We start from the raw sequence: 14,132 nt of genomic DNA on the forward strand, positions 1-14,132 counted from the left end.
ACGGTCCATTCACTATCCCACAGTTTGTGACAACAACTTTGAATCTTTCACCACTCACGCTCCGGCTAGTTAGTCGAACATCCCCACTCACGTTCCAAATCGTGAATAAGTGGCTGATCTTGCATGTTCGGCCAAATCAGTTGAGCAGTTCACCAGAATTCCGAGAGCATTAGCCCCTCCCACAACAACCCCATTCATGTTCTGACGTCGAATTGAAATAGATTGAATTAAAGGATCTCAAGTTGGAAACATAACGGATAGTGAATGGCCCGCTCAAGATTATTTTAATATTATTTACCCATCTGACGATTTTATATTAAATTAGTTTTAGGTTATGTTTTGTTTTAAAAAAAGAATATTATGATCACCCCGACACATATCATTATAGTGGGGTATCATAATTAGAACTAAGTTTAGTATTAGCAACTTTTGTATGTATAATAAAATAATTATGTATATGTTTTGTCAATAAACTCCTCTGGTTGCAATTCATTGGCAATCAGAGAAATTATTATTATTATTATTATTATTATTATTATGTTATTGGTTTGTTTTATGTTAATTGATCATTTGATTTACTTTCAGTTGAGGTTGAATTATTAGATTTATTTGTGTACTTGTGATCTACAGTGATTGCTCACTGTTATCTCTATTGACACTATTCAATGTAAAACGTATATTATATGAATAAAGAGATTTGAATTGAAGATGCAGGCAACCACTCACTTCGAGCAAATGGTCGACAAACTCGTGAAATCGGTCGGCGGTCTGTTCGAGCCGGTCCTGGTCTACGGCGGCCAGCGCCGTGTTGCGCATCTGTGCAACCAAGTCGTGGCCGCCGCGCAGCACAGCAGCCAGGTCGCGCGTCTGCTCCGTGGCGGTCGCCTGCAGCTGCGCGCGCAGGTCGCGTGTCGCCTTCAGACAGCTCACCACCGCCGACTCCATCTCGTGTGTCGGCGAGTATTCGTCCGATGTTTCCTGTAACAAGCAAACACCAACATTTCAATTCATCTTTTGCTTCAACTGATCAATGGGTGGTTTGTCAGCGCTGGCCTTCACTAGCTTTCGTTGAGCCAATATGAAGATGGGGCATTACAGGTGTTCACATACAAAAATGTATCCCACGGTCTTTAGTCATATTTCAAAAAAATAAAAAAAATTCAAAAATTCTTTATTGGTTCTTCAACAACAATAAATATACAAAAAAAACTTTCAGCAAAAATAAAAGAAACCAATCACCTGCAAGGAACATCCTGTGCGCAGGTGAGAGTTGCTAATACAAATTCAATAGAGTCATTAAGAACTTACAAAAGATGAAATAAGAATTTATATAATATAATATTTAATAAAAGAAGATGATGAATAAGTGGAATAAAGGTGAAAGAAAGAAGGAGAAGAGAAAAAATGAAAAGAGAAAGAAAGAGAGATGGCAAACATACGGTACTATTGAAACAAAGATAAGAGTCACTCAAAAAGTATGTCCTCGATTTTACTGGTAATTATCTATTCAATGGTTCTTTTTTTAAGCAATGTGACAGAATTTAGATTAATATGCTCCATAAGGTAATCTGGAATTTTGTTGATTAATTTATTAGCTAGGTAAAGGTATTGTCTCCGGCAAACATTAAGATCCATTCTTATATTTTCAAACCTATTTCTGGAAGGTCGTAAATTGAGGTTTGATTCACGGAATAGAAAAATATATTTATTATTTACCATTGACAACTCATAGAACACAAGAAACAGGTCTGATCTTGCCATTCCTAAACAGTTACTTTTTGCTGGTGATGCATAGATTATATATTTTATTTTATGAATGAATGAAGTATTTTATTTAAGTATATGTATGAATAATTGTGTTTATTTATTTATATTTTTAATGATATGTCATATTATAAAGAGTTTGTAATATGTCTTGAATATTCTAAATTGGCAATAAATTCCTCGAGTAAGGTTGTCAAAAACCCACAAGAGCCATCTCTTTGAAAGTCGTTTGATGTTTAATAAACTCCCATTAAAAATATGGAATCTACAGGAAAAAGATTTAAAAAGAGTGACTACCAACAATCAAACGTGAACTGAAGAACCAAACTTACATCATAAATTAATATCTGGAAGCAAATATAAATGAATCCAAGAATTATCAATTTTATAAAACCACACGCTCAAACATTTCATCAGCCAACTGATTTCAACTGATTAACATGTAATAATCTAATTTGTCTGATTTTGTATGTGTTATTGTATTGTATGTTGTATACTTAGGTATTTGAAGGATGAATATATATTTTTTGATAACGCCTATTGCAATTGTGATATTGTGTGATTTCATACAATAATCCTAGTAACATACAACATTAACTTGTCATCAAAATTTGGGAGAGAAATGATACAGGCTCAGAGCTCGTCCTAGTTTTTCCTCCATGGTTATAATTATATTATGATTATAGTGTTTTGTACAAATAAATACATGAATTGATTTTGTTAAGATGCAATAAAATTGGGGAGTCCGGTCCCACAAGGTGTCAAACTATCAATCCTATAATAACTGAAAAACTGCAATGTATTATTCATTTCTATGATTATGTATGTACTGTATATTTCAATTATTGTTGTATTATTGATTGGAAATATTACTAGTGATTATGTATTTTGTATTTTTGTATTTTGGCGAAATAAAGATTTTGATTTGATTCTTCTTTTATGTCAATAAACAACCCTTGGGAGGGGGGCTCATATGAATGAATGATTGAGACTAACCAAACTGACTCCGACCCGCAACAGCTGGTTGAGCTGCAGCTTGACACGGTCGCAGAGCATGAGTATGTTCTCACGGTGCTCGTGACTGGTGTAGGCAGAGTCGGTGAAGTCCTGCGTGCGCTCCACGATGGTGTCCAGTGCGGCGCTCAGGCTCTCCTTGGTGGTGGGGGTCAGCAGGGTCATCCGCGTCATGTCCACGAGGCTCTCCAGGTGTCGAACCGCCGCACCCACTGTACGGCCAGCGTCCCAGTCCTCCACCACGCCGCCTCCACCGCCACCTCCGCCTCCACCGTCGCACACGCCGTCCTTCACCACAAAGTGAATGAGGTCCATGGCGCGGCGCATCTGACAGAACACCGTGTCGCGGTTCTCGCGTGACGAAGTGCTGTCCGGGTGCCTCAGACAAGCCTACAACACAAACCAACAACCAATAAACTTTCTATAGTTTGTATAAAATAAGTTATCTTAGCCCTCCATCCGAAGAAATTACAAACTTTTTCCTTTTACAGCCATTGTCATTGTAATATTATGTTTTGGGACAAATAAAGCTTCGAATTGATTCGACAACGTTGCCAAATTGTGGAAATCGAAACTCTCTCAAATTTCTAATTTAACCACAGAATTGTATGTAGAATATCATCCCTGATATTCCAATTGGGTTGAAAAAGTTCCAGGGTTAAAAGGATTAAGAGAAAATGATTTTTAATGGAATTGAAAAAATTGCGAAAATATGTGTTCTTCTTTTGCATATGAACTTCTCTCAGTAATACGGGGTTGTTGTAATAAGTAAGAATTTCACATCAAAGTAGCGGAAAGAATGTTCCCTTTCTATTGGCGTCTGCATCATTATTATCCGACCTATGTTGTTGTTTTCTAGTATTAATATTAATAATAGTTTTATAGTATTAATACCTATTTTTTGATATTATCAAAACTTTATAGTTTCAAAAGATAAGTAGGTGGTGGAAGCGAGAAATTCTCCCAGAAATAATCGAAATTTTTTTCCTAACTATCAAAAGTAGTCGGATCATATTTTGGTCTCTCAGGAGTTTCAAAGTCAAGGAGAGCGGCTGAATGATATGCCACCATTAAAGCGCGTTCCCACGAGACGTGAATCAAAGGCGTGGAAAACGCATTCATGGAATACGCTCCATGTGGAAGTACACATACAACACATAGGCCCGGTTGCACAGAAGCCGGTTAAAATTTAACTGTGATTAATTTCACGAGGACCAATCAAGGGAGCCATCTTTTCAAAAAAGCCTTCTTTGATCGGTTCTCGTGGAATTAATCATGATTAAAATTCAACCGGTTTTTGTGCAACCGGGCCATAGTTTGCCTCTGACGTCACCAGGCGTGGTGACAGTTCACGACCGCCCACGCTTCAGATTAAGGTGGGTTTTCGTTTGTGCGTAAACTTTCGCAGTCGACGACAACAGGCATTCATATTGTCCAAATTTCAAGAGTGCTAAAACAGCTGATCCAATAACTTTTCGTTATTTGTGTTTATTATCTAAGAATCAAAACATTTAAAATAATATCAACATATTGCCATTTAAAAGTATGAACTTGACCTCCCCCATTAAAACAAAATTGAACATTGTCTTATAGGTTATAAAGACAAATTGAAATCTCCCCAATCTGAGATCCTCACCCTGTCGTGGTCGACGACGGCATTTACGCACAAAGGAAACCCCAACTTAAGAGCACGTTTTCTGTGCAGTATAGCGAGATATACCATTACTGACCTTGGAAGAGGTGAGCAGCAACATTGTGGACCGCTCGAGCACTTGTCGCGCGGCAGCCATTTGCGCCCGGCGTCGCTCGTCCTTCATGTCGTTGTGGCGGTCGCCGGTCAGGTGTGCCAACTCCACCATCTCCCCCCCAAACTGACTGAACGCCTTCACAAACTCCGTGAAGTTAGTAACGCTCTCCAAACGGCCCAGGCTCCGCGCTACCTACAACACATAAATCAATAATAAGTTCTAAACAGAATGTTTGTCATTTTATTCTCAAACTGTTTCTTCAAAGTTTGGACTTTATTAATTATTTGTAATTTATTTATGTTGGAATCAGCCATACAAACTACACAACTTTGCAGAACATTTGATAACAAATAATCACAAGTTCACAGTTAAGGAGAATGTTGAGTTTCTGCACGTTAATAACAAAGACAGATCTTTGAATATTCTAGAGGCTTTAGAAATAACAAGAGTAATTAAGGAAAATTCCCAGTATAGTTTAAATGACCAGATTCATTTCAACCAATACAACACTACGAATTTAGTTTTATCATAAAATTGTAAGCATACATTAGTCAATAGTTCTTCCATTTACATATTTGTTTTATTATCTTTCACACTTGTTTTCTTGGTTCTTATTTTGTACTAAAAGTAAATTTTATTATCATGGTGATTCTGTTGCTTCAGCCGCCATTTTGTCACACCGTTGAGGGGGAGGAGACTGTCTGGCTAGGCCAATGGCAGTCTTTTTCATCCAATATGAATAATTACCACAATATCAACTTCTCAACTACACAAAAAGTGAAACTTGCGGTGAATTTCAGTCGCATTTTTACTAGTAGTTTTGTGAACAATAGACCTCGTGCAGTTATAAACCAAAGCCTCCTCTGTCCATACTGATCAGATTAAATTCTGTCCTGTCCTGTCGTGTCGGTGTGAGAACGACTAATGGCTGTTGGGGTTGTTGTATCAAATATGCTAACATCAAAAGCTTATCTTCTTCAAGATATACTAGCAACAGGTCAGACCGAGTTGAAAGCAGAGAAAGGTCGAGAGAAATTAAGAAATTACTATGTTACTTTCAGTTATTAATCGCATGCGTCATTGCATACAACTAATAGTCCACACAACAGCTGGTTTTTACTAAGTTCAATTGAGATAATTAATTGCATGCGTCATTGTATGAAATTAATAATCCACTCGACAGCTGATTTATAATGAATAATTCTATAGTCTGATTTTTACGGTAATATTGGCGTTCGAAGGAGACTCCTTTTCCTTATGTATTATCCTTAAAATGCAAAATTTAAAAAAAACATGTTTTAAAGTACTTGTATACCAAATTTTAACATGTTTTAAAGTACTTGTAAACTAAATTTTATCCAAATAGGACAATAACTGCGACTGTGACTGCGGTACAAACAAACAGACAAAAGCCGATCGAGTCGAAACTAAGACCTCAGCTTCGCTTCGGTCAATTATTTCCTGTTAAAGAACGGATGACACTACGTATTTTTCATTTGGCGGTAGAAGTGAGTCCCAACATTTGTAAAGAGTTGCTAATGAATTTTGTCAAGCATGAGGGTTGGTGTCTTTGGACACCTTCGACAATGTTTGGGGCACGTGACGTGAATGGACGGCCACTTCGTTGATAATTGTGTAATATTGTTTTTCTTACAACAGAGAATTGTAACAAACGAGAAGCAATTGGCCTTGACATAACGTCGTCACCATACACACTACACAACTCGTAGGCCTACTAAATTTCAGTGGCCATTTTATTCTTTCCCGTTATAAAACTGTTTACACTACGAATTTTTCATTTGGCGGCAAAAGTGAGTGACAGCTCCATATCGGATTGCTTCTATTTACCTATTTATTAATTTGTTAAATTTAACAATACACACATCAAATACATGATTAGAAAAGGATCAACAGGCCTAGCCCAAAACTGTTCCCTTTCCGAATTTTGATAGTAGTAAGCCAATGTCTGAAATGAAGGGTATGTTGCTTCACTTTGAATCAAAATCTGTGTCCAGAAATATACAAACCATGTCTAACTGACGAATTGTCATTAAACCTGAAAGAGAGTTCCCTGAAAATCGTTGTCTTCTGACATGTACAGGTCTATAAAAAAATAGTGTAACTTAATTCTGGAACGATCCTCGTAATGTAGAAGAAAGTGGTTACAGAGAGAATCGGAAACTCTCTTCCATTACTGTATCATTTCCACCGACTTCAACCACACTATGGTGAAATATTTTACATAGTTTTGACCACTGATTTAATAACGTTAAGCCCACTATGGTGAAATATTTCAAATAGTTTCGTCCACTGATTTAATAACGTTAGGCCCACTATGGTGAATATTTCAAATAGTTTTGACCACTGATTTAATAACGTTTACCACACTATGGTGAAATATTTCAAATAGTTTTGACCACTGATTTAATAACGTTAAGCCCACTATGGTGAAATATTTCAAATAGTTTTGACCACTGATTTAATAACGTTAAGCCCAATATGGTGAAATATTTCAAATAGTTTTGACCACTGATTTAATAACTTTAAGCCCACTATGGTGTAATATTTCAAATAGTTTTGACCACTGATTTAATAACTTTAAGCCCACTATGGTGAAATATTTCAAATAGTTTTGACCACTGATTTAATAACGTTAAGCCCACTATGGTGAAATATTTCAAATAGTTTTGACCACTGATTTAATAACTTTAAGCCCACTATGGTGAAATATTTCAAATAGTTTTGACCACTGATTTAATAACGTTAAGCCCACTATGGTGAAATATTTCAAATAGTTTTGACCACTGATTTAATAACGTTAAGCCCACTATGGTGAAATATTTCAAATAGTTTTGACCACTGATTTAATAACGTTAAGCCCACTATGGTGAAATATTTCAAATAGTTTTGACCACTGATTTAATAACGTTAAGCCCACTATGGTGAAATATTTAAAATAGTTTTGCCCACTGATTTAATAACGTTAAGCCCACTATGGTGAAATATTTCAAATAGTTTTGACCACTGATTTAATAACGTTAAGCCCACTATGGTGAAATATTTTACATAGTTTTGACCACTGATTTAATAACGTTAACCACACTATGGTGAAATGAATGAATGAAAGAATTCATTTGCCAAAAACAAAATACAAAAAAGCTTTACAAAAAATATAAGAATTAAACTAAGATACATACATAAAAATTAAGGAAATGTTAATTTCTTTAATTAGATATAATAACGAGATGATATTCCTATTCATTATATTACAAATAATAGTTATTAAATGAAGATTTAATCTATGCGCACATGCATAAGTACAGTAGGTGAGGCAAAAACACCAGCAATTCCTTGTGCGCCAGTGTGAGTCGTAAATCAGCTTAATCAGGGATGTAATACATAAACTTGAATTTAGTGTATGAAGTGTTCAAAAATGTAATTTATAATATGAAATTGATTATTATATAAAAATATTTGAAATGAATACTTTGTGGCTACTGTGACTCACTTTATCCTTGGCTAGTAGGAGCTGTTTAACGACGACAATGTCAGCGAGCAACAAGACCCTCGTGACTGAGCTGAGCAGACATCGGGCCGCCCTCACTACAGAACTGCGGTCGGTCAGTGAGTCCTCCAGGGCCGCCTCGCATAGTTTCTCGATTGCAGCACCTACAGTGAAATCACCAAACATCAACACAAATTATCAAACATATACAGTATACAGTACCGTCTAGTATAGTATAGATATCTGGAAATTATAAATCCAAGTTCACTTTTTTAAAAACTTTTATTCACAACATGTTTCGACAGATTAATGCCATTTTCAAGTGAGTGAGTGAAATAGATAACGTTGAAGGAATATTATTAATATTTATGTTGAGAATAAAATTAAAAAAAAATGGGTACGTTTTTAGATTTCAGATAAATAAGAAAAGCCCTCACCAAAAAGTTTGTACAGTATAGTACTGTTTACACACAGTGTTCATTGGTACTAAAGTATGAACTACAGTGCCGTACTAATGAAAAGTAATTGTTGACTATATTATATTGAATGCACTTTATTAATCAATTCTGTTTTAAGTGTAAAATTTAACAAAAACATTTCAAATTTGGCAATTTCTATACTTATATTCGGTTGAGTGTCATTTGTATGTGCGATAACTAAAATGTGCGAAAATCTGTTAATCGAGAGGATCCAAGATGTGCGAAATTTCAATTTGTCTGGTTCCCGTTGCTTTGTGGATACAATATCATAATAAAGGTATTTGTATTTAAAAATCCAAGTACCCTTTTTTAGATTAGTTAATAATGACATCATAGCCGAAACATGTTTGAGTAAACAATTCTGAAAAAGGGTATTTAGATTTTTATTTCTATTTAAGAGTGGCCCTAACGAAAGAAGACAATATATTTGTATTTGTATGATACTGTATCATATTCTGGATTGATACTGTATTCTAAACAAAACATTTAAAATAATATCAACATATTACCATTTAAAAGACAAAACCTAACCTTTCCATTTACCTTTAAAACCTAATTAAACATTCTAATTTGAAACGGTGTAGCTGACTAGACAAACTACCTGTGTATCAGCCTACAAACGTAGACTCGATGCTGTGAGAATGTACAAACTGAACGGACAACGTCCCACTTGTTTCAGTTTGTCCGGAATAAGTACTCACAGATCAGAAATATTGCTGATCTGAGGCACTCCGATTCGTTTGCAGTATGAATACAACACAACACATCGAGGAGCACTGCAATACTCTGGTCACAGAACCCAGCGCTAAGAGAGAGAGAGCTGCTCTATGGTGGATCAAGAGTTTTCAATATTCTACCAGCTGAGAACGAAATCATCAATGACATAAGACGGTTAAGTTGGAGACTGAGGGCGTTATCGACTCCAGCTACACCCACACAATGAAGGAGTATTTCCGGTTGTTTCATGAGTGATTTGGCATTGAGTTCATGAACTTGATCTCCTGTTCTATTATACAGAAACTATTTTATAACTTGTTACTTGTTTTAACATGTCACATAGGTACTACTGAGCCTTGCTTGATTATGTAGTTATTATTATTATATTGTTATTCATGGCGCTTGTATATATGTGATCTTCATTAAAGCTCACACAACATGCCACCTGTCAATTATAATATGTTACATACAAGAATGGTTTTATTCGATACATTTTTCAATATAGTAATTTTCTTAAAAGCCTATATGTCCAAACTACCAGACAAGAACCTCATTCCCTCATCAACACTATAGGGACAACTCTTTAATAGTATATCACATACTTTATTTTTGAATACTTTCAAATTTCTCTCAGTTTTCAACTCGTTTTTCAAAGATTTATTTTTTTTATTCCTGAATATAAGGCTCCCTTCTCATAGGCGGTGAGTCTGTGCTTGGGAAAATAAATATTATTACGCCAAAGAAACCTGTGAATGGGTTCTTGTAATACAATTATATTCTATTGCAGTAGCAGAAGTTCTTACTTCTAGTTATACAGAGTGTTTCAGAAGTAGTGTCAAACATTTTAGGGTATTGTTCCTGGATGATAGGAGACTACAAATGTCGTATTTGAAGTGTCCAAACCCTTATAGCTATCATTTTGTTTTTTTTTTCACTTAGGAATTTTAATCTCAGGAACGAAATGATGTATTGATCTGAAATTTGGCATGAATATTTATTTATGCTATAAAGACTCAACTTTAAAAAACAAAATAAAAAAATTCCGATGAAGATTTTCAAAATGGCGGCCATTCACAGCATGCATGATCATGAACAAACAAGATCATCTGAAAAACATTGTAAAATCAGCTGGATGGCCATATGGAGCCATACCGAGTTTCAAATACAATTGAGACTAAAAATGTAATATTGATGTTTAAATTGTGAAAAGAGGTCATGCATGCATTACGAAAAAAATCAATTTCTTTGTTATTCTCTGACCAATCTTAATAAATGAGGTATCCTTGAAATCTTGATAGAATTTTCCAACTTTTTTATCTCTTTTAAAATTTCTGTAAAGTGAACGGTTTTCGTGAAATTTACAATCAAAAATTTTAAATGGCCGCCATTTTGAAAATTTACATAGACATTTTTTCATTTTAATTTGTTTAAAGTTGAGTCTTTATAGCATAAATATTCATGCCAAATTTCAGATCAGTACATCATTTCGTTCTTGAGATAAAAATTCCTAATTGAAAAAAACAAAATGGCAGCTATAAGGATAACCGCTGAGTTTTGGACACTTAAAATACGACATTTGTAGTCTCCTATCATCTAGGAACAATATCCTAAACTGTTCGACACTACTTCTGAAACACCCTGTATAGCTTTCATTGGATACTTGAAATAATTATTAAACAGTAAATTCTATTCTATGAACTCTGACAAGTCTCTGAGAAGCTGTTAAAAAAACAAACAAATATAACTGTATTTCATTGGTATAATGTATTGCATTGGCGTACCTGCAGCCCGTGCTTCTTTGCAGGCAATGTACATTTCAGTCTTGATCTCTGGGTTGTCGTCGGCAATGGTCTCGCCGACGGTGACGAATCGCTCGACGGCCAAGTTGACCGCCTGACCGACGCGGGCGACCGCGCGAACCGACCGCTCCGAGCATAGCGCCCGCTCGCGGTGGCTCACCAACGTCGATATCTACAACAAACAATAATACAACAGTTAATTGAATTTCTTTCTCTATTCATAACGAACTACTATAATATGTTTCATCAAGTTTCAACACTAAAATGATGTCCACGTTATAATGGCAGCGGAGAAAGATAGCAGAACAGCGATGTTGATTCTCTGCCTTCTATAAAGGGTAGCTGATAACGGTAAATCTGATGTAATATCAACTGTTCATTCTTGTTGAAAATATTCAATTACCGTTAATTTTATTTGTCAAGAAAATATATTTTTCTATGATTGAATAATAAATTTTCATAATTGAGATTAAATAATTTTTTAATTAATTATATTTCCACATTGTTGAGAATCGATCTGGCTACATTGCGGAGAAAAGGATAGTGCTACAATATCTGCTTTATCGAATCCTATACTATTAAACGAGCAATTTCTGTTTATATGTTTAGATGTTCGGATGTTTATATGTTTGTATTTCACCGGATCTCGAAAACGGCTCTAACCATTCTCACGAAATTCAGAAAATAGTAGGCTTATAATATTATAAACATTCGATTGCACTAGGTCTCATCCCTGGGAAAACTCGCTGAAGGACAGTAAAAGGATAATTATTATTCATCCTTGAAAAAACAGCTGATAATAATTATTTCGTCGTCTGTTGATGATGGAAGTGAGTGAGCGAGTTCATATGTGTGGGACTGTCTCAAAATTATGACACAGCTGTTAAACTTTTGTAATCATTCAATCAGGTAGTTAGTGCCGGTTGCAAAAAAGCCGGGTTATTCTCAATCCTGATTAATTCTAGTAGATCCATCTTTTTTAAATGATCTTCTCTGATTTGGTTCACGAGAAATTAATCAGGATTGAATTTAACCGGCTTTTGTGCAACCGGGCCTTTGTGAGGGAAATTTTTGCATTCCTCTGGGAATTAATCTCAATTTACTGTGATTAGATAGAACATTTTTGTATGAACTATAAATTATATTATAATTCTTCTTTCGTAATACATTTTTTATACTTTTGTACTCCGGAGCGAAGCTCGGTCCCCGATATTGATAGACAAAGATAGCAACACCAAAGTTAATCAAATACTGCGATTATAACATGGACCTCACTATATATGTTTCATGAAAGTTTAACACTACAATGACGACTTGCATTACATGCATTACTTGTATATTTCTCACAATTATTATAGTCTGCAAGTCGTCATTATAGTGTTGAAGCTAAATACATCAATTATCTCCTCGATATCTCTAAAATATGAAAATATTCACTGCTGAAAACGATGTTATAATAACGTTTAAGTACATCAAATTCAAGCCGAAGTAGTTAGATACATCAAAACAAAAAAGAAAGTTTCATTAAAACAAAGTGGAAACTAGTAAAACGTTTCCACACAGGGAACACTAATATCTCATAAACCAGACAAACGAAAAATAATACCTCATCTATTAGTCTAATATTCAATGGCTGTTCATCTAGTCTATGAAGTAAGCAAGTTGATTCAACTGACATGATCTTTTCAAATTACAAATGAAGGGCTGCTAACCTTTGGTGAGAAGGGCATGTAAATTAGCTAGAAATAACGGCCTCAGTGACTGACATTGAATTGAAAAAAGGATGAGGTATAGTTAATAGTCAAAAGTATATTCAACAAGTAAACCACAATTATATGGCTTCATATTTGAATGCGAACAAAAACATATAACTTCTACACGCAATTGATTAATTTGAAAGAGGTAGACTATAATCCGATACGATATTGTCTGCTTTCACAATCCGATGTGAGTTTAATAATGGGAAAACTCTAAAAGCTAGTTATACGTTCTGAGAGCGGTCATTCTTCTGACTGCAATCCCACTCGTAATGGTGAATTGGTTCACCATGATGAGCCATGCAACAGAGCGTTCAAGCAATCCATGGAAATTGTGTCCTAGAACTACTCGACCACTGGAATTCTTATTGGCTGTTCGCTACTGGGTCACACATGCAAAAATGGTTGACCCTAAACGATAAAACGAACTATCGTATGAGATGCTGTGACCTATTTGAAATTCCACACTACCTAAGTGGATCAGTATGCAATCAGATAATGGAACACGATAGTACAATATGTGGTGCAATATTGAAAAAAGTATTAAACAAGTTGAAAAGAGGAAACTGAATTGGAAATAAGTTCGAAAAATAACATCTCATGTCGGTTGTCTGGATCGTGTTGATGTAATAAAAATGAATCGAGATTAGGTTCCCTCCTTTTTATTTTTATCAATCTATTAAACAACATTGAATTAATGTTTAATGTGAATGTTTTGGAACCTTGGATGAAAAAATCTGTATTAAACCACCACTCATTTCAATCCAAAGAGAAATTACAAACTTTTCATTAACAAACATTGTTCATTGCATAACTATAGTGAGTTCCACGTTATAATGGCATTTGATTAACAATGGTGTTGCTGTCTTTGTTTATCATTCGACAAAGCAGATCGCGCTATCATTTTCTAGCTCCGCAAATTTGCCAGATTGGTTTTTAACAATTTAGACATATAATTACCAAAATATTTTATCTCAATCAAGAAAAATTATTATTTAGTCTTTGAATAATATATTTTTGCTGAATGAAATCCAATTTATAATTATCAACAAGAATGAACAGTCAATATAATGCTGGTATCAGCTATCCTCTATACAAGGCAGTGGCAAGGCAGAGTCAGCAACGCTGTTCTCTTATCTTTCCCGTTTGTGTGTTGATGAGAAGGATTTTATTTTATATCCTTTTATGAGAATCGACAATTTTTGTTGAAACACCGCCGATTTATGAAGTGAATTTTTTATCACAATATTATCGTACATTATCGTTAATATCGGGGGACCGAGCTTCGCTCTGGAGTGTAAAAGCATAGAACATTTGTTACGAAAGATTGACTTTCTAGTTTATATATT

General features: G+C 35.0%; 1 protein-coding gene across 3 annotated transcripts in view; it reads right to left on the reverse strand.

Annotated features, from left to right (window-relative positions):
- LOC111045409 (alpha-catulin) overlaps window positions 1-14,132 on the reverse strand; it is a 49,055-nt gene that overhangs the window by 22,576 nt on the left and 12,347 nt on the right. For all 3 annotated transcript variants that reach the window (XM_039420650.1, XM_039420651.1, XM_022330811.2), the window contains exons 2-6: window positions 11,009-11,198; window positions 8,035-8,195; window positions 4,509-4,718; window positions 2,761-3,168; window positions 727-978 (exon numbers count right to left, since the gene is read on the reverse strand). In XM_039420650.1, the coding sequence (XP_039276584.1) occupies window positions 727-978; window positions 2,761-3,168; window positions 4,509-4,718; window positions 8,035-8,195; window positions 11,009-11,198 (1,221 nt within the window). The remainder of the gene's footprint in view (window positions 1-726; window positions 979-2,760; window positions 3,169-4,508; window positions 4,719-8,034; window positions 8,196-11,008; window positions 11,199-14,132) is intronic.

Source organism: Nilaparvata lugens, chromosome 2, assembly GCF_014356525.2.
Source record: "Nilaparvata lugens isolate BPH chromosome 2, ASM1435652v1, whole genome shotgun sequence".
NCBI lineage: Eukaryota > Metazoa > Arthropoda > Insecta > Hemiptera > Delphacidae > Nilaparvata > Nilaparvata lugens.